Source organism: Myotis lucifugus, unplaced genomic scaffold, assembly GCF_000147115.1.
Source record: "Myotis lucifugus unplaced genomic scaffold, Myoluc2.0 scaffold_260, whole genome shotgun sequence".
NCBI classification, from domain to species: Eukaryota; Metazoa; Chordata; class Mammalia; order Chiroptera; family Vespertilionidae; genus Myotis; species Myotis lucifugus.
This window is the reverse complement of record NW_005871308.1, coordinates 289495-309415: the sequence shown is the minus strand read 5'-3', so window position 1 is coordinate 309415 and position 19921 is coordinate 289495. Positions and strand designations below refer to the sequence as shown.

The window sequence follows — 19921 nt, the reverse complement described above, 5'->3', positions numbered from 1 at the left end:
GCTTGCTAGATGTTCATGGCTCTGGGTCTTCAAATCAAAAGCAAACTAAGTAGATTTCAGGGAACATTAGGAAGGGACTGCAGGCTAGGATATGTCCCAGCTTTGCAAGGAATAAAGTCTTACTGCTGTGGCAATCCACATCTCAGAGACAATACAACCCGGTACTTTTGACATAGAGCAGATGCCGTTGTTTCCTAATGGCTTCCTATAGAAGTGAGAGCTTTGACTTCAAACCCAATATAAAGTTCTCTTGAACATACAAAATGTAACCTATGACTCTGTGTATTTCTCTATATCTCAGTATCTCCTCATTTTACTCTCCAGTGACCATTTCTTTTTTCTTTTTTATATGCATGCTGTTCCCTTTGTCCACCTGGCAAACTCTTACCTTAACTCAAAGCTTTCCTCCCTCTAGCCAAAGCTAAATGTGTCCTCTTGTGATCTCAGGGTTTACTGACTGACTGTATTTCTGTAACAGCATTTATCACATTATAATGCAATAGATAATCTGAGCTCTTGGTTCAGAATTGTGTCATTGTCTTACTGTGTATCCGCAGTGTTTAGCATGATGCCTGGCCTATAGTAAATGCTCAATAAACATTTGATGAATGAATGGATGGCATGAATGAAAAGGTCTTGAATATTCCAGGAGATCATTCTTTCACACCTTGGCTGTCTAAACCAAGACCTTGAAATGGTCAATATATGTGGATGGTCCCTTAATTCTTATAAAAACTTTAGGGAGTATATGTAGAAGAATGGGTGTCTCTCCTATGAGGAGAAAGCTCCCAGATGTTACCTTAGCTGTTTTGTTCTTTAAACAGGGGCTCTTAGATGACTGGGCAAGTAAGGGAACTTTGGTAGAAGAAATCAATTGCAAAGGCACTTCTTTAGAAAATCTCATCATGGAGATCACAGCACCTGATTCCCAAACCAAAACAGGTGAGTTCAAGCTCTTAAAAAATGTAGTGAATAAACTTCATTCTTTGCTTTGGCCCTTGTAATGATCTCTTTAAGAAAAGTCAGAAACAAGGTTGGATATGGGAACAAATGTGTATTGGGGAGGGAGGGGAAGGGGGTCCATAAAGTAGTCTTCCCCCCTCAATCTGATCTATTTTCCATTTTCTATATAAGAGTACTCCATTTTGGAAAATTCCTTCCCATGATAGGAAAAAGAGACTTGTTGGCCCACTTGTTGGCCCAGTTAAAATGGGATTTTCTAACTTGAAAATTTTCTCTTTTATATGTGGGAATAGGATGGCTATGCACATCTTTAAATTGGGGTCAGCCTTAGATGGTATAAGCATGGTTTCTTGGGAGAGGATGGATAGCCTATATAATAAAAGCCTAGTGTGCTAAGTGTCCAGTTGTCCAGTCATCCATTCAACCAATCAAAGCATAATATGCTAATGATATGCTAAGGTCACTCAACCGTTCGCTATGATGTGTACTGATCACCAAGGGGCAGACAGTCGACCCGTCGACCAGTCGCTATGATGTGCACTGGCCATCAGGGGGCAGACAGTCAACCAGTTGACCAGTCGCTATGATGTGCACTGACCATCAGGGGGCAGACACTCGAACCGGTAGGTTAGCTTGCTGCTGGAGTCTGGCCCATTGGGACTGAGTGAGACGGGCCAGACATGCCTTGGAGCCCTCCCGCAATCTCTCCCTGGCTGGCCAACCTCCCGCATCCCTCCCTGGCCCCAATCTTGCACCAGTGGGGTCCCTAGGCCTGGCATGTGCCCTCTCGCAATCCGGGACCCCTTGGGGGATGTCAGAGAGCTGGTTTCAACCCGATCCCGCAGGCCAGGCCGAGGGACCCCACTGGTGCACCAATTTGTGCACTGGGCCTCTAGTTTAAGAAATAATATTGGTATTCCAGGGATGGTACATTTCTTGGAAGTGGACATAAAGATTGTGCCAGATACACGAACAATCTCTGGCTGCAAATTCAGTCTTTTAAACAAATCCACTATGAGCTCAGTGACTTAGTGGTTGCTAATTGGTATCTCATAGGTTTTATTACCAGACTATGTTAATGTACCCCTATAGTCACTTAAATAGTATGGGAAAGATGACCTTTTTTTTCCTCCCGAGAATGGCTACTTTTCTGTTGTATCCTAAAGTTTAAAGATCTCTTGTCACTAACTAGAAGTTAAAATTGAATTGGGTTCAATATTGTATTATTTAAAATATTGACATTTCAGGAATTGATTATTTTTTTTATATTCTAACACATAAACCTCTAAATTTAATGACTTGTTGGTGTGTGACTATATCAGGAATTGGAAAAACTTTTTCTATAAAGAGCCAGATAGTATATATTTTATGCCTGTGGGCCATATGGTCTCTGTCACATCTACATGCCTCTGTCATTGCAGCACAAAAGCAAGCGTAGATAACATATGTGTATGGGTGTGGCTTTGTTCCAGTAAAGCTTTCTGTGCAGAAACAGGCAGAGGGTCAGATTTGGCTGGTAGGCTATGGTTTTCTAACTCCTGGACTAGATCACTGCTTTTTCAAACTTTTTAAAGCATTATAATCTTTTCTTAAAAAATTTAAATCTCACACTACAGAAAACAAAAATGTTATTTTGTTGGCATAAGTTTCCCTTATAAGTTTTTTTGGTATTCATCTGTTATGAAATCCATTAATGGGGAATATTGAGACTATCATTCTATAAAAATTTGAAAAAGGATTATTAAATGACAGCTTTGTCATCTGATTTATTTCTAAATTTTGTTTGGTTGCATTGTATCTAGAAACTGTAGTTCACATAGATAAACAGTTGTAAATGATGACAAATGTTTTTAAAAGTTCACTTTATAATTTCAGAGTACTCTCCGATTAAAATGACCTAGAAGCTTGAAAGTGATGTAGTAAGACATTCTTTTTCAAAGTTAAATCACCAAGAATATTCAATGAGAGCTCTCATTTTTACCTTAAATATAGAAAGACAAAAAAGTTTGTCTTTCTATATTTAAGGAAGTGTTAAGAATTCTGTTATTACATAATTCTACCCTAATGTGTGTCTACTCTTAGAAGATGTGCCTCAACCTTTTTTGACATTTTATTTAATGTTGTACGCATATCCTGTAGATGTTTTTCTTTGGACATGAGTGGACATGTGTAGGTTTGAATATTGTAAAGTGTTAGTGAAGAGCTGCAACCTTGGAATCAGTGACACTCAAAAAGAACCTTAAATGTGCATAGAGGTGCAGGAGCTTCTTTATTGCCCCCCCTCCCCGCCCCCAATATCATACAGTTGGCCCTTAGTATTCACAGGTTCCTTATCTGTGATTGCACCAACTACAGATCAAAACTATTTTTAAAAAGTATTATGTTGTTGCTCACATGTGCTGTGTAGTTAGGCCAAAGATGGTTGCTGTACTGAATATGTACAGAGGTTTTTTTCTTGTCATTATTCCCTAAACAATACATTATAACAACTATTTACATAGCATTTACATTGTATTAGGTATTTTAAGAAATCTAGAGATTATTTAAAGTATACAGCAGAATGTAAGTTATATGCAAAGACTCTGCCATTTTATATAAGGAACTTGAGCATCCTTAAGTTTTGGTGTCTGTGGAGGTCCTAGAACCAATCCCTTGTAGATACTGAGGGATGTCTGTAAATTGGTTGTATCTAGTGGGTTAAGGATATGGTTGAACATAATTGAACATGCATGCTTTATTGCCATTTCTAAGTAGTTAGAAATATATTCTGAATATTACGGTGAAGCCGAACATTGACAGAGTCTCTCCTTAGATGCTTTGAAAATCAGTTTGAAATCACTAGCCTGAGCATCAAAGTTCTCTTCCAACTCTGAAAAATCATGAATATTCTAGTTCCTTACATTTGAATAGTTCTTTTTGTTTCATAAAGTGCGTTCACGTGCATTACCTCACTATCTTTGTCCAGCAACCCCGTGAGAGTTGACAGGATAAGTAGTATTATCTTCAGATCCAGGGAAGAATCTGAGGTCTGTCCATGGACTAGAGCTCCCATACTGAGTTAGTGACAGTCTTGGCTAGAAACTTCTCCTAATTACAAGTCCAGTTTCTTCTTGGCTATCACCACGCTGTAATGGAAGATGATCTTTCTGTTTGGTTCATTTTTCATTGAAAATACACTAATGTTAACATTTAAAAGTTTTATAATGACTATTTTTAATATAACTGCACATGACTTTTTCCACAGTGAAATCAGTGCACAGGAGAGTTTTATTCTGTCCTTTTACTGTAATATTATATCACAAATATTCTTCAGAATTTCTGTGCAATCTTTATAATTGCATGATGATCTGGTTTTTTCTTAGGAAACTTCTCTGAAATACAGGAGTAAAGTTGGGGAGAATATAGGTGAAATTGTGGTAATTAGAAACAGAACCAAAGACCCACAGCAGGATTCATGGGAATGCTTATGAGTCAAACTTATTGGCACCTCAGATTTCTGTTTTCTGGTGGAGAGAGGGGAGCAGAAAGTCATGAAAGATAGGGAATCTTCCTTTTTTTAAAAAAAAAAATACATATATTTTTTATTGATTTTATAAAGGAAGGGAGAGATAGAAACATCAATGAGGAGAGTGAATCATCAATTGGCTGCCTCCTGCAAGCCCCCCACTGAGGATCAAGCCTACAACCCAGTTATTTGCCCTTGTCCGGAATCAAACCTGGGACCCTTCAGTCCGCAGGCTGACACTCTATCCACTGAGCCAACCCTGCCGGGGCGGGAATCTTCCTTTTGAAACAATATAAGAAAGGGCTCATTTTAATGTCTTTATTAAAAGAATGCTGCTTTTTATGTCCTTGACTGTACTTTTCATTTTTATTATGTTGAAGGACATTGATATTAAAGTTGAACCTTTTGGGCGTTAATTATAAATCCTCATTTCAAAGTATGTCCGATACCATTCTAAGGACTTAATCATTTTACCACTCCATGCTTCACAAAATTAGGGCAGGGCCCAAAGAATTTGGATTTCCTCTAGAAAGGATTAGGGATTATTACTGCTAAAGAGCTGAAACATCTCTAGTGACACTTTGTGGCCTGGCAGCTAAAATGATTTGTCTCTTCCCATGAGTATGTTGTCTTGTGCTGTGTTAACTTCCTGATAACCTGAGCTTAAAGTGAGTGCCAAAGAACAAATTCAGTGCTTCTATGTATTCCTAACACGTTTGTCTTGCCCTGTTTGTCTCTCTGTCCTTCTGCTCAGGTTCCATATTGCCCTCTGTAGGAAGCTCTGTAGGCAGTGTAAACGGATACCATACCTGCAAAGGTGAGAATGCCATTTCAACAGTGCCTCTGTGTTGTGTGTTTTAGGACAGTGTTCATGTTTGCATCTGTGTATGTTTCCATATGTGTGGAAGTACTGCTGCCAGGATGGGTATGAGGGTAAGAATCTAGGGAGGAGCATGTGATGCCTCTTTGTTTGCTAGTGACAGGCTAAACAGGTTGGCAGCCAGTGAAATAAAGCTACTGATGAAATAAACTGGACCATTAGATAAGACCAATAAGGAGAGACCTTGAAGATAATATATGTGAATCTTTGAATTATAAAGAAACTATACAGGATAAGTAGTCTAGTGTAGCCTTCAACCTCCCAATTAGGTGACTTTTCTGTAGTTGAGAGAAAAGGGAGCAGAAGAATGCCCCAAATCCTTTGCTCTCATCATCTTGTTCCCATGTTTATTTAGCATTTTATTTATACATCTGAGTATATAATGCCAAAGTCAGAGTAGATGAATGAGAACTCTCTTGCTCTGTGTATGTAAATAGGAATTTTTATGTGATGTAACAGGAAGACAGTTTCTCATTCTGTAGGAGGAGTAGGAGAGGTGCTTAGTCCTGATAAGTAATTTAGTAGCCAGGAACCAGTGGGGCTGCTCCGAGAGCTCTTCCCAATCTGATTTCTGTTTCTGTCATATTAGATCTGACTGAGATTCAATGTGACATGTCAGATGTAAACTTGAAATATGAAAAACTTGGGGGAGTACTTCGGGAACACCAGGAAAACCTTCAAGCTGTCCTCAGCAGAATGCAGGAAGTTCACAAGGAGGCAAGCTCAGTGCTGCAGTGGTTGGAATCAAAAGAGGAAGTCCTAAAAGCCATGGATGCCTCTTCATCTCCAACCAAGACAGAAACAGTGAGAGCCCAAGCTGAATCTAACAAGGTACTGTTTCCATTAGCTGCATCTCATACACTAAAAGGAAGGGACTGTTACACCAGTGTTCCTGCCTGAGCCCAGGGACCTGAGATGAGACATGGCCAACCACCTCGGTCATGATGAGCTGCACAGTTGACTTTCAAATGTTTAATATACCTAAACTCTCCTAGAGAAGTATCTTACCTATGCAATTAGAAATTGTTATAAGTCAGATGTTCAGAAACCAAACCAGGTGTGTTTGCAAGGAGAATAGCCCTCCTCAGCATGAACTCATTGAGAATGGGATCTCATTTTCTGTATGATGCTGCAAACCAAACCATCCTCAACCAGACAGCTTTCCAACTCTTGGAGGGCTCTAAATAGCGATTGCAGTATGTGCTTAAGATTGACATTTCGAACTAAGAAAATATCAGAAGGAATAAAGCCATATAGAAAATCCTGTAAAAATTTTTACCAAATTTTTTTGTATTCCAATTGAGCATAGCACGTGATCTCCAACTGCATAAACATTGTCATCATCATGATTGGATCGTGACACTTTTAGATTGTCGGGATTAATACTTCCTCCTTATTGGGTTCTACTAATGTGTTGTACATAAAAGAAATTCGGTTCTGCTATTTAGATTTTCATTTTAAAGTAAAAGTTGAAGTAGGAAGTTTAAGTATCTTAAAATCACTGGGGAGGGGGGGCAAAAAAATCACTAAATAAGTTATAGATAGAATCAGACGTAGAGCCTGTAATTGCCGCCCTATCTTCCAGTCATTTTCTTCACACTCACATCTTTGTTTCCTGTCCAGAAATCTCATGGCATCATGATGTTCTTTCTCCTAGGCCTTCCTGGCTGAATTAGAACAGAATTCTCCAAAAATCCAAAAAGTTAAGGAAGCCCTGGCTGGATTACTGTTAACATATCCCAACTCACAAGAAGCAGAAAACTGGAAAAAAATGCAGGAAGAGCTCAGTAAGTGATCACAGGGATGCTACAGATTCACCTGTCCAAATTGCTTATCTTCAAAGCAAACACAGAATTTCAGCACATTGTGTAGAGCGGGAATTATTGTTAGTTAATTTTCATAAGCAAACAAGAGGCCCAGATCAGGTTAGAGAGTGAGCTTGATATGGAAAAAATTTGGAGATTCCATTCAAAGTGGCAGAAGTTTGGCTTTCTTGGGCAAGTCAAAATGACAATCTGCTGTGATCAAGAACTAAAGAGAGTATTGATGATAAAAATGAAAAAATGGGAAATCTAAATAGTCAGTGAAAGGATAGATAAATTATGCTATGTTCATATTGAACTATAAATTATGTAGATAAATATTAGTATAAAAAAACATTGGTATCAAAGATGTTTATAATATAGAAAGTTTTCAAAACAGGGTATAAAATAATATCTATATAAGACATTTTATGTGTGTGTATATGTAGTTCGATTTTATCACATGTCTAGTTTCTTAGGACCACCACCATAATCAAGAGACAAAACTGTTATTTTAGTTAAAATTAAATGTAAGTTATTTTTAACTTTACAAATATTTAAATAATGCACTAGAGGTCATTTCCTGTAGTTTATTTGAACATAATTTAGGGACCAGGACTGTGGCTGATGAGAGTAAAGGAATGCATTTTCCCATTTCCTCTCTACAGACTCCCGATGGGAAAGGGCCACAGAAGTGACAATGGCTCGGCAAAGGCAGCTAGAGGAATCTGCAAGTCATCTGGCCTGCTTCCAGGCTGCGGAAGCCCAGCTCCGGCCCTGGCTGATGGAGAAAGAACTGATGATGGGAGTGCTGGGGCCCCTGTCTATTGACCCCAACATGCTGAATGCACAAAAGCAGCAGGTCCAGGTGAGCAACATCACTGACTGCTTTAGAGCAAAGAAGTGGGGTCATATAAACCTGGGTTTGAATGCAGCTTCAGTAAGTAGATTTCATGTGGCCCTGTGACGTCATTTAACCTCTCAGAGTCTCATTTCCTCCCTTTAAGTGAGATATTTCTTTCTTTCTTTTTTTAAATCCTCTACTGAGGGTATTTTTTCCATTGATTTCTAGATAGAGTGGAAGGGAGGAAGGAGGGGCAAGGAGAGAGAGAGAGAGAGAGAGAGAGAAAGAGAACGAGAGAGAGAGGTGAGAGAGACACATCGATTGGTTGCTTTCCACTTGCACCTCAACCAGGGCTGGGGATGGAACCTACAACTGAGGTGTGCCCTTGACCAGTAATTGAACCCGGGACCCTTCAGTCCATGGCCGATGCTCTACCACTGAGCAACCGGCCAGGGCTAAGTGAGATATTTCTAACATCTTTATCATGGTGTCTGTCAAATAGTAAATAGTCAATAACTATATTATTAATATCATTAGCAGGCAGTAACATCAATAGATGTGAAAATGGGAACTTCTAACTAAATTGTAGAATCATATTTTACTTATAATCCCCAGTGGTAGTCAGTAGTCATCCACATTACTTAATGCAATGTCTTATATCACCTAGCTCTACTTAAAGTTTTTCTGCTGATCAAACTAAAAAAAAATTGATTTAAGTGCCAAACATCATAGAACTTTAGGTGGGTCAAATTAATGCATTTCCAATGAAATTCTGCCTAGAACCTTCCTTTGTTCTACATTCCACCCCAAACTTGTTTCATTTCTTCTCACCATCCACCAAGTCCCTTAAATTAAGACCTAAGTGTAGTTTTTGAAGGAACTCTTTCTTTTAGCCCCTGCATCCAATTAATTATCAAGCCCTTTTTAATACATTTACAAGTATTTTTCTAAGCTAGTGGTTTTTTGACTTTTTAAGTCTCAAAACCCTCTTTTTTTAAAAAAAATATTTTATTGATTTTAGAGAGTAAATAAGAGGGAAAGAGAGATTGAAACATCAACGATGAGAGAGAATCATTGATTGGCTGCCTCCTACATGCTCCACACTGAGGATCAAGCCCACAACCCAGGCATGTGCTCTAGACCGGAATCAAACCCAGGACCCTTCAGTCCACAGGCCGATGTTCTATCCACTGAGCCAAACCAGCTAGGGCAAAATATATATTTAATATCTTTGCAAGTCTCTTTAATATCTGGCTTAATAGAATATTCTCATAGATTTTCTTTCCTGTTTTTGCATTCAATCTGTTGTGTTCTCAGGTCTCATGTAGCCCTTGGAAACTCCATTGAACATTTATGAGAGAATAAGAATTTTAAAAGACAAATAACATCTTAGTATTATTTTAAAAATAGTTTTGACCTCATGGATCCCTGGTAGGACTCCCGGGGACCCTTGGATCATAATTTGAGAACCACTGCTCTGATCCTTCTCTTCTCCATTCTGAATGCCTCAGATGGGCTTAATCTCAGGCCTTTATCATTGCAACAATCTCTACAGGGCTCTTTTGTCTAGTCTCTCCTCTACACAGTTATCAAATTATCTCCTTAAATCATATATCTGAATATATTAAAATATTTCAGTGGCTCTTGGCTGCCTATGGAACAAAGTCCAAATACCTGCTCAGCGTGGTACATAAGGCTTTTCACAGTCTGGTCCCAGTTTTTCTTGCCAGCCTTATTTTTAGCTCTCCCCCATTCACCCAAGTTTCTACCCACACAGATAATGTGTTCTTTCCCAAACATGCCACATTCATATAGCCCTATGCCAGTGATGGTGAACCTTTTGAGCTTGGCGTGTCAGCATTTTGAAAAACCCTAACTTAACTTTGGTGCCGTGTCACATATAGAAATGTTTTGATATTTGCAACCATAGTAAAACAAAGACTTATATTTTTGATATTTATTTTATATATTTAAATGCCATTTAACAAAGAAAAATCAACCAAAAAAATTAGTTCGAGTGTCACCTCTGACACGCGTGTCATAGGTTCGCCATCACTGCCCTTTGCCTTTGGCGATCTTCTCTGCTCATTTGGGGAACTCCATATTCTTTATTGTGTCATCTGTGAAGCCTTGCCTGATTTCCCTCTTCTACTTTTTTCATCCCCCACAGAATTGAACGCTCTTGCTCCTTGCTTTCACAGTTCATGTTCATATCAGTGTTTTATCATTTTTACTTTTATTATGTTCTATTATTGCTATTGTTGTTCATTGTTTACACATCTGTTATTCCCTGAGGTCATGTCTTAGTTATTTTTATACAGAGTAAGTGCTGAGTACTTTCCATAAATTTTCTTGCTTAATCCATGCAATAGCCCATTTTACAGAGGAGGAAACTGAGATTTGGAGAACGTTTGAAAAGTTGCCTAAGTTCATGCATCTAGAACAATAGAGTCAGTTCTTGAACCCAGACAGTTGACTGCAGAACCTCTAATTCTAACTTCTTTGGTGAGTGAGGCAGTAGATAGAAAAGAATAAAAAGGCATGGTACTTGCTTTAAAGAAGCTCATTATTTAATTGCGCTCTATTATAATGTACAGTTTATATGTGCTATAGAAATTAGGAGAAAGAGACTAAGGAAAACGGAGGTATTGAGAGTTGAAATGACAAGCTCGCCAGTCATATAGCTAGCTCTGGGGTCCAGGGTCCTAATACAGAGGCCTGGGTTTTGCCTGACAAAGCTGATGAATGCCAATCCAGAAAGCAAACTGATTTCTCAGCCAAGGCCAACCTTAGTAACTGATATTGACACAGAGTAAGACAAAGAAAGAAAAGAAATTAAATAGACAATCAGTGATCCTCTTAAAACAAGTTTTTATTAAGCAGTTGTTACAAATGATATTCTATTTTCCTAATAACCTGATGCTTGGAGTTTTCTGGCTTGTTTTCAGAAGTTGGCACTACTTGGCAGTTTTTGTTTTGACACTGATTTTAGATCTGCCTTTTCTCTCTAAACATTCTTGTGTCATTTCTATTACAGTTTATGCTAAAGGAATTTGAAACACGCAGGCAACAGCATGAGCAGCTGAACGAGGCGGCTCGGGGCATCCTATCAGGCCCTGGAGATGTCTCTCCATCCACCAGCCACGTACAGAAGGAACTCCAGAACATCAATCAGAAGTGGATTGAACTGACTGACAAACTCAATTCCCGTTCCAGCCAAATTGACCAAGCTATTGTCAAAAGCACCCAGTACCAGAAACTGCTCCAGGACTTATCAGAGAAGGTGAAGGTGGTTGGACAGCGACTGAGTAGCCAGTCAGCCATCAGCACCCAACCTGAGGCTGTGAAGCAGCAATTGGAGGAAACCAGTGAGATTCGGTCTGACCTGGAGCAATTAGACCACGAGATTAAGGAGGCACAGACACTCTGCAATGAACTCTCAGTGCTCATTGGTGAGCAGTACCTCAAGGATGAGCTGAAGAAGCGTTTGGAGACAGTTGCCCTGCCTCTCCAAGGTTTGGAAGACCTGGCAGGTGAGTTGGGTTGAGGAACACACTCGGTTATTAGTGGCAAACCAAAAGAAGGAGTGGATTAGTGGTCTAAGAATTTACAAAGACTCTCAGGTAGCTTTTGGACTCAGAATAGGGTTAACCTATCCCTTTGTCCAGCTGCAGTGAGAACTGTTATGGTCATTACACATTGATTGGACATTAGCAATATGTGAAGCAGTGCATAACCTGGTCCTAGAGATTTGTGCTGATAGATGTACTTATAGGTGGAATTACACACCTACTTTCACTGATGCTTACTTATTTTCTTGTATCATGCACCTATACACACACTTATATATACAAAATTAGAACATGTTCTTGGTTTCTTCATGGCCTTGTGCAAGAAAAATGTTGTCATTAATTCATTGCCTCTTTTTCTAGAAACATTTATGGCTTTTTACCAGCTTAGAAATAAAAGTTCACTCTTACTCAGATCACCTTACACAAGCATGTCAGACTCACAGCCAGCGGGCCGCATGCCTCATTAAAATAGGATGTGGAGGAGCCTAGCTATGTGTCTCTTTTATGGAAGGCCCTCATTTAACATTAGTTTCCTTTTCCTAAGATTAGACCACATACTCTCAGCAAACATTTTAAATGCCAGCTCATACTTGATTGATTTAAATTTGATTTTCTCATTTCAGCTGATCGCATGAACAGACTCCAAGCAGCTCTTGCCAGCACCCAGCAATTCCAGCAAATGTTTGATGAGCTTAGAACCTGGTTGGATGACAAACAAAGCCAGCAAGCAAAAAACTGCCCAGTTTCTGCAAAATTGGAGCGACTCCAGTCTCAGCTACAGGAGAATGAAGAGTTTCAGAAGAGCCTTAACCAACACAGTGGTTCCTATGAGGTGATTGTGGCTGAAGGAGAATCTCTGCTTCTTTCTGTACCCCCGGGAGAAGAGAAAAGGACTTTACAAAACCAGCTAGTGGAGCTCAAAAGCCATTGGGAAGAGCTTAGTAAAAAAACTGCAGACAGACAGTCCAGGCTCAAGGACTGTATGCAGAAAGCTCAGAAATATCAGTGGCATGTGAAAGACCTCGTGCCATGGATAGAAGATTGTAAGGCCAAGATGTCTGATTTGCAGGTCACTCTGGATCCAGTGCAACTGGAGTCCAGTCTCCTGAGATCAAAGGCTATGCTGAGTGAGGTGGAAAAGCGCCGCTCCCTGCTGGAAATATTGAACAATGCCGCTGACATTCTGATCAATTCTTCAGAGACGGATGAGGATGATATCCGGGATGAGAAGGCTGGGATCAACCAGAATGTGGATTCCCTTACAGAAGAGCTACAGGCCAAAACAGGGTCACTTGAAGAAATGACCCAGAGACTCAAGGAGTTCCAGGAAAGCTTTAAGAATATTGAAAAGAAGGTTGAAGGGGCCAGACACCAACTTGAGATCTTTGATGCTCTAGGTTCTCAAGCCTGTAGCAACAAGAACCTGGAGAAGCTCAGAGCCCAACAGGAAGTGCTGCAGGCCTTGGAGCCTCAGGTGGACTATCTGAGGAACTTTACGCGGGGCCTGGTAGAAGATGCCCCAGATGGATCTGATGCTTCCCAACTTCTACTTCAAGCTGAGGCCACCCAGCAAGGGTTCCTAGAGGTGAAGCAAAGAGTGAACAGTAGTTGCATGGCAATGGAAAACAAGCTGGAAGGGATCGGCCAGTTTCACTGCCGAGTCCGAGAGATGTTTTCTCAGTTGGCAGACCTGGACGATGAGCTGGATGGCATGGGTGCTGTCGGCAGAGACACTGACAGCCTCCAGTCTCAAATTGAGGATGTACGACTGTTTATTAACAAAATCCAGGCTCTCAAGTTAGACATAGAGGCTTCTGAAGCAGAGTGCCGACAAATGCTGGAGGAAGAGGGGACACTGGACTTGTTAGGTCTTAAGAGGGAGCTAGAAGCCCTGAACAAACAGTGTGGCAAACTGACAGAGAGGAGCAAAGCGCGTCAGGAGCAGCTGGAGCTGACGCTGGGCCGTGTGGAGGACTTCTACAGGACACTGAAAGTGCTCAGTGACATGACCACTGCGGCAGAGGAGGGAGAGGCCCTCCAGTGGGTCGTGGGGACCGAAGTGGATGTCATCAACCAGCAATTAGCAGCCTTTAAAGTAAGTCTTGCCTTTGTTTGTTTTTTTGTTTGTTTTTTATTTTTCCGGCTAATATGAGTATTTCTTTTCTTGTAACTTGGAAACTGATTGAGTGTACATTTTCACTTCTGTCCCGGTTTCATTATTCCCACTCACATCGCCATCAAAGTGTACTTTTTGGAGACTAAACAGTCTCTTGGACTTCTGAGCAACAGGTTTGAACATATTTCTACTGTAATTTATTTCAGTGTTTATAACCAATTAAGGGTATATAAAGAAATGTCCAAATCTTATCTCTTACTCTAAGAATCTCCTCTTATGAAAGTCTGGATTTCAAATTAACCAATTTAAAAATAGCAGTGAATGTCTCTTCAGGTTCCTGGTTTTCAAATTGAGGTATGGGAAGCCATAAGATAAACATTGGCTCATCTTCCTAAAGCAGCGGTTCTCAACCTGTGGGTCGCGACCCCTTTGGGGGTCGAACAACCCTTTCACAGGGGTCGCCTAAATACATCCTGCATATCAGATATTTACATTATGATTCATAACAGTAGCAAAATTACAGTTATGAAGTAGCAACGAAAATAATTTTATGGTTGGGGGTCACCACAACATGAGGAATTGTATTAAAGGGTCACGGCATTAGGAAGGTTGAGAACCACTGTCCTAAAGTGTTGGTTTTTTCACAGATTTCAAAGGAAGATTATTGGTGTATTGTTATATTTAGAATAAAATGCAAAATTCTCATGAATTATTAAGATAAAACATGACACTTCAAAGAAATTTTCCACTTATCGCAACTAGCTTAAGACTGCACCCCAGGCTCCTCAAGAGTACAAGTCCTCTGCCTATAGGAGAGTTTGAGAAACACTGCCTTAAATTGCAAAAATGTTTTCATTCTTTTCCTGAGTCAGAATTACTAATCCTGAGGTTTTGTGAGTCTGGTTTAAAACAACAGAGGAAGATGAAAGGAGTTGACTCAAAGTGCAGATTGGCTGAGTCTGGGTCTTGGCTCTCACTGCATGAGCCTTTCACCCCAGGAGTTGACTTTGTTGTAAATACCTAAAAGTGCCTCGCTCTGCTGCTCTTCCTTCTTCATGCACGGAGTAGATTTGGAAAGGATACTTCTAGCACTTTATTTCCATCACTAGTGTTAATTATTCCACTTAAATAGTTAACACTCCTGCCAAAACCGGTTTGGCTCAGTGGATAGAGCGTCGGCCTGCGGACCGAAAGGTCCCAGGTTCGATTCCGGTCAAGGGCATGTACCTGGATTGTGGGCACATCCCCAGTGGGAGGTGTGCAGGAGGCGGCTGATCGATGTTTCTCTCTCATCGATGTTTCTAACTCTCTATCTCTCTCCCTTCCTCTCTGTAAAAAATCAATAAAATATATTTAAAAAAAATAGTTAACACTCCTGCGTCCAGAGTTAAGGTGTTCTCTCAGCCCCTTCCTGTAAGAATTCTTCTTGTTAAAAACATGGGTGAAGAGGTGATGTTGTCACCAGGTCAGAGCCACGTGATCCTAAGAAAGATCACAGATTTGTAGCAAGAGCCAAGTTCAGGAAGGTGGCTGTTTCAGAAGGGCCCCTCCAGGAGTTTATGGTATGTTCAGCATTAAAGGGAGACATGGGCTAAAGGCCTTTTACCATGATTGGAAATACTGCAGATTGGCGTAACACAAGTCCTCATATTTGGGTTTCTTGAAGCACCCAAGAAAGGAAAGGGTAGGTAGAGAAAATTCAAACCCATGAGCCCCTTGTTTCCTCTTAAAACTCCCACACCATGTTCCAGTGGCAAGGAGGTATTCCCTGCTCACCATGTGTGATTTCCTCTCCTCTTCCACTGTAGGCATCTCAAAAGCAGAGATTCTTCTACAGACATGCTTCATTGATCCAATTTACTTGGATTTGGATTGCTTAGAACTCTACCCAACTAAATGGATTTCTTAGAAAACTAAAGCTAATCCCTTTAGGCTTCAAAATAGTTTACCAGCTATATTCTGGTTTACATAGGAATTATTTTAAATTTTATTTGCCTAATTTTCTAAACACTATATTGTACATACATTTTTCTTTATGAGTGCAGGTTAACATTACTAAAAAGATGACACTGTTCTCTACTGTGTTGATATTCTCAAGAATATTAGAGACATTTGGCCTGCTTTATATTAAACTAGAGGCCCAGTGCACAAAAATTTGTGCACTTGGGGGTGGGGGGGGTCCCTCAGCCCGGCCTGTGCCCTCTCGCAGTCTGGGACCCCTCGAGGGATGTTCACCTGCTGGCTTAGGCCCGCTCCCCAGGGGAATCGGGCCTAAGCTGGCAGTCAGACATTCCTCTGGCAGCCCGGGAGCCCTCAGGGGATGTCCACTTTACAGCGGGGAGCAGGCCTAAGCTGCAGTTGGACATCCTTAGCGATGCTGAGGAGGTGGGAGAGGCTCCCGCCACCACCGCTGTGCTGGCAGCCATCAGCCTAGCTTGTGTGTGGCTGAGCAGAGCTCCCCCTGTGGGAGCGCACTGACCACCAGGGGGCAGCTCCTGCATTGAGCATCTGCCCCCTGGTGGTCACTGTGTGTCATAGTGACCAGTCATTCCCAGTTGTTCTGCTATTAGGGTCAATTTGCATATTACCGTTTTATTATATAGGATGTTCCTAAACTGCATAGTTTGAGTTCTGTGTTGGAAGTTTTTGTCTCACGCCTCTACATTGTTGTATTGGTTGGATTGGCAGTGTGTATATATGTGTAGTTTTTTGTTTTTCCTATTACCATGATATCAGGTATTAATTCTTACTGCTATTACTTCTCACTGCTGGCACTGGGCCTGCCTTCAGCAATCTACCCCTTCCTTATCATCTCCAGTGAGCTAGAAAATGAAGTAAACAAGCCTGTTAAAGTTGTGTTAAATATGAGCTGTAGCAGTCTTGTTTCACTGACTTCTGAAAATGACCCCCCCACCACCAATACTGTGGATGTGAAGGCTGGGACCAGACCCTGATCAGCTGGTCACCTGCAGAGAGGGTTTATCTGCAAGGGACTGATGTTGACAGGGCAAGACTGGAAGAAGAGGGAGAGAAAGAGAGTGAAGTTCTGTGCCCTGTGTCTATCCTCCGCACGTCGGGGATGGAAATCAGAAAGCAGGTTCTACCTTATAAAGGCCCACCTTATGTAGTCAAAGGCTTGGGGACAGTTTTTGTCTCCTCCCAGCAAAGGCCTTTGGTCCTGAGGGGAGGAGCATACTCCTGGCTTAGTTCATGCTGAGCTCATGGGAAGTAAAAACAATGAGAGGGGGAAGGCTCTGGGTCAGTTCCCTAGAGGCTGCCTAAGGGACGGTCTTCTCAGACCCATTCTAAGGACTGAGTCCTTTTCACAATTCGAGTGTTGAGTTCCTGGGTTAGGTTCAGCAATAGATAAACTCCCCTCACACCAGCAACACGCCGTATTCATAAAATGTGACTGCTTTCAGATTCAGATTGTTTTCAATAAGGGAAAACCAGAGATGAAGACAAATATTTTAAACACAGCATTGGCTTTAAGTTTTTAGCTTTTTCTTTTATAATGGGATCATCCTCTGCTGAAGAGGATATAAATGTAGCTGACTCCACTGGGGTTGGGTGGACTAGACATGAGTGAAGTCTGTGGAGAACCTCAGGCTTACTTGGGACTGTGCAATAGTGCTGATAAACACATGGAGAGGCAGTTAGCCTGTGGGAAAAGTTACTTTCTTAAAAGAACATGAAAAACTGAAAGTCGTTATTCCTAGGAAAGGCTTTCCCTCAATTGCTTCTAAATAATTGATAAAATCTGGCCAGCCAGTGTGGATCTAGCAGATACGCATGGAAGACAGCCCTTTTCCAATCTAAACAGGCAAAGACCTCAAGGCACTTTGCTGGGTTCAGCTCTTTATTGGAAGTAGAAAGGAGGAAGCCATTCCAGAGCTCACAAATGAGAAGACTGAGCGTGCTTTCAGAAAACTGGAAGGAAAAGACTTTGGCTACTAGTAATCTCTTCAGGAAATTCTGTTTTCCTGAACAGGAGAGTCTCTGATTATTGAGGAAAAGGACTTGTATGTACATAACAAGACACTAACAAGAAAAGAGGGACCTTTATTTCACTGAAATTTAAGCCAAAGAATTCTCCTAAGGTGAACTTTCTGGGAAGGGTAGAAAAAGACTTGAAATTTGGAAAAGAAATATATTAAGTCTGAAAATGATAAGAAGCTTTCCTCATTTTGAAATTCTCCCTATGTATGTTTTGTAGTCAAGAATTGAGATAATTCTGATTCTTAAATCAACTCCTCCCCTGTGTCCCACCCCCACCCATGAACCAGCCTGGCCTTTCAGTCTGGAAACATGTGGTGGTGTTGGCATCCTACTGGTGAGAAGTATCAGAAAACCTGGGTGCGCTGTCATGTACTCCATATTTTGTATATATTTATATTTATTATGTATTCAGGCCAGGCTTCAGACTTGGGACTCTACCACTCAGCGACTAGAAAAACCAAGTGGGAAAAATGGAAACATTTTTAGGGTATGTAGATTTCTCAAAAGGTTCACTTCAACTGATGGAGCATTTGAAGCATCCAAGCCTGTTGGGTTTTTTCCTCCCATGTCTTTGAGACTGGGCTGGCAGGATATAGATGAGGCAGGAGGCTTCCCTAAGACTGTTCTCAGTCTTAATTCAAGTTGAGCCAAGCCTAGGGTCAGGGACTGGAGACACTTGCAACCTCTGTCTGGAGACTCAGCATCCTACTATGAAGCCAGAACAAGAAAGCCTGGTAGACTCTTCATTGGACTTCCAACCTTAGGCTTCCCTGTGAGCAGATGTGAAAACTCTTGGAAGACATGGTCTGACATGGAGCTGAAAGGCTGCCAGTTTACACAAAAATACTATTCCTTCCTTTCAAATAATGACAAAGACCGTATCAGCCCATCTGTGTTTTTGCCAGTTAGGTTCACTAGAGAATAAAGCGAATGAGGTCAGCATCGTATACCTACCCTTGGAGGGAAAGGAAATCACTCGTGGTATGACCTGTCACCTGAAGGTTTAGGTATCTGCAGATTTACAGCAGCCAAGATAAGTTGAATAGGCACCCCTACCCCCACCTTGTGCAGATCCTTGGCTTATCAGTGTGTTTGTCCCCCTTCCTTAAGCATGGCTACTCCAATAGTAACTACTAGGGTCCACGGAAGTAAAGAGAATGCCCTAGAACAGGGTCTCTCAACCTCTGCACTCTTGACATTTTGCGCCGGATAATTCTTTGTTGTGAGGGCTGTCCTGTGCACTGTAGGAAATTTAGTAGCACCCCTGACCTCTACCCACTAGATGCCAGTAGCTACCCTTCCGCAGGTTGACAACCAAAAATGTCAGTAGACATTGCCAAATCTCCCCTGGCAGGCAAAATCTGCCTCAGTTGAAAACCACTGCTCTCGAAGAAAATTGCCATCTCTATGTGGGAAACAGTAGTCAGTTGGGGGAAAAAAAAACCACTTGTTGATTAAGTTAAATATTTATGGGGGGGTTGCCTTCTGATAAAATGATTATGACTGTGTAGTAGCAACAAGTGCCTCTAAGTCTGCCTTTCTTTAGGCCAGGCCCTGGCTGGATTCTTTATTTTTGCTGGTACCAATCTGTGTGATTTAAAACCTCCTAGTCACTTTCCCTGGCATCTGCGGTTTATTTTGCATAGAGTTGTTGATGCAGGTGTTGGTTGATGATGCATTTCTAAAGAGAAGAGGAACTTCCTTTGTGGAAATACTTCAGGGAGCCTCCTTGTTCTGTGTCTTTAAGGGGAGACTACAGTTTGTCTGTTGTTCTCAGCCCAGGAGCTCACTGTTTGGCTGCTGATATTTATAACCCAATGTGACCATCCCCCATTTCCCCTCCCCCCAAGAATTCCAATGCTCTGTAATAATCCTCTCCACCCTCACCGTAGGAACTGGGTGGGGAGATGGTGAAGGAACCTTTAAGGCCTTTAAGTTTGCTTCATGGGGAACTTTTTCCAGCCCCATTTTAAAGTAGCATTAGTATTCCAAATACCAGCATCACAAGCAAAATCCCAAGATAGCAGCCTTTACATCATCTTAAAGGAGCCTCATTCATGCCTCAGTGAAGGTAGGAAAATCTATAGGAAGGTTGTCAAGAAAGCATTGATGGCCCTAGCTGGTTTGGCTCAGTGGATGGAGCGTCGACCTGTGGACCAAAGGGTCCCAGGTTCGATTCCGGTCAAGGGCACATGCCTAGGGTTGCGGGCTCAATTCCCAGTAGGGGGTGTGCAGGAGGC

The 19921-nt window shown here is 41.3% G+C and overlaps 1 protein-coding gene across 6 annotated transcripts in view; it reads left to right on the top strand.

Annotated features, from left to right (window-relative positions):
* MACF1 (microtubule-actin crosslinking factor 1) overlaps positions 1–19921 on the top strand; it is a 167666-nt gene that overhangs the window by 68867 nt on the left and 78878 nt on the right. For 5 of the 6 annotated variants that reach the window (XM_023762770.1, XM_023762769.1, XM_023762772.1 and 2 more), the window contains exons 46-52: positions 825–942; positions 5223–5285; positions 5938–6179; positions 7006–7135; positions 7819–8018; positions 11032–11527; positions 12190–13661. In XM_023762770.1, coding sequence (XP_023618538.1) covers positions 825–942; positions 5223–5285; positions 5938–6179; positions 7006–7135; positions 7819–8018; positions 11032–11527; positions 12190–13661 — 2721 coding nt within the window. The remainder of the gene's footprint in view (positions 1–824; positions 943–5222; positions 5286–5937; positions 6180–7005; positions 7136–7818; positions 8019–11031; positions 11528–12189; positions 13662–19921) is intronic. The other variant, XM_023762771.1, reaches the window with a different exon arrangement.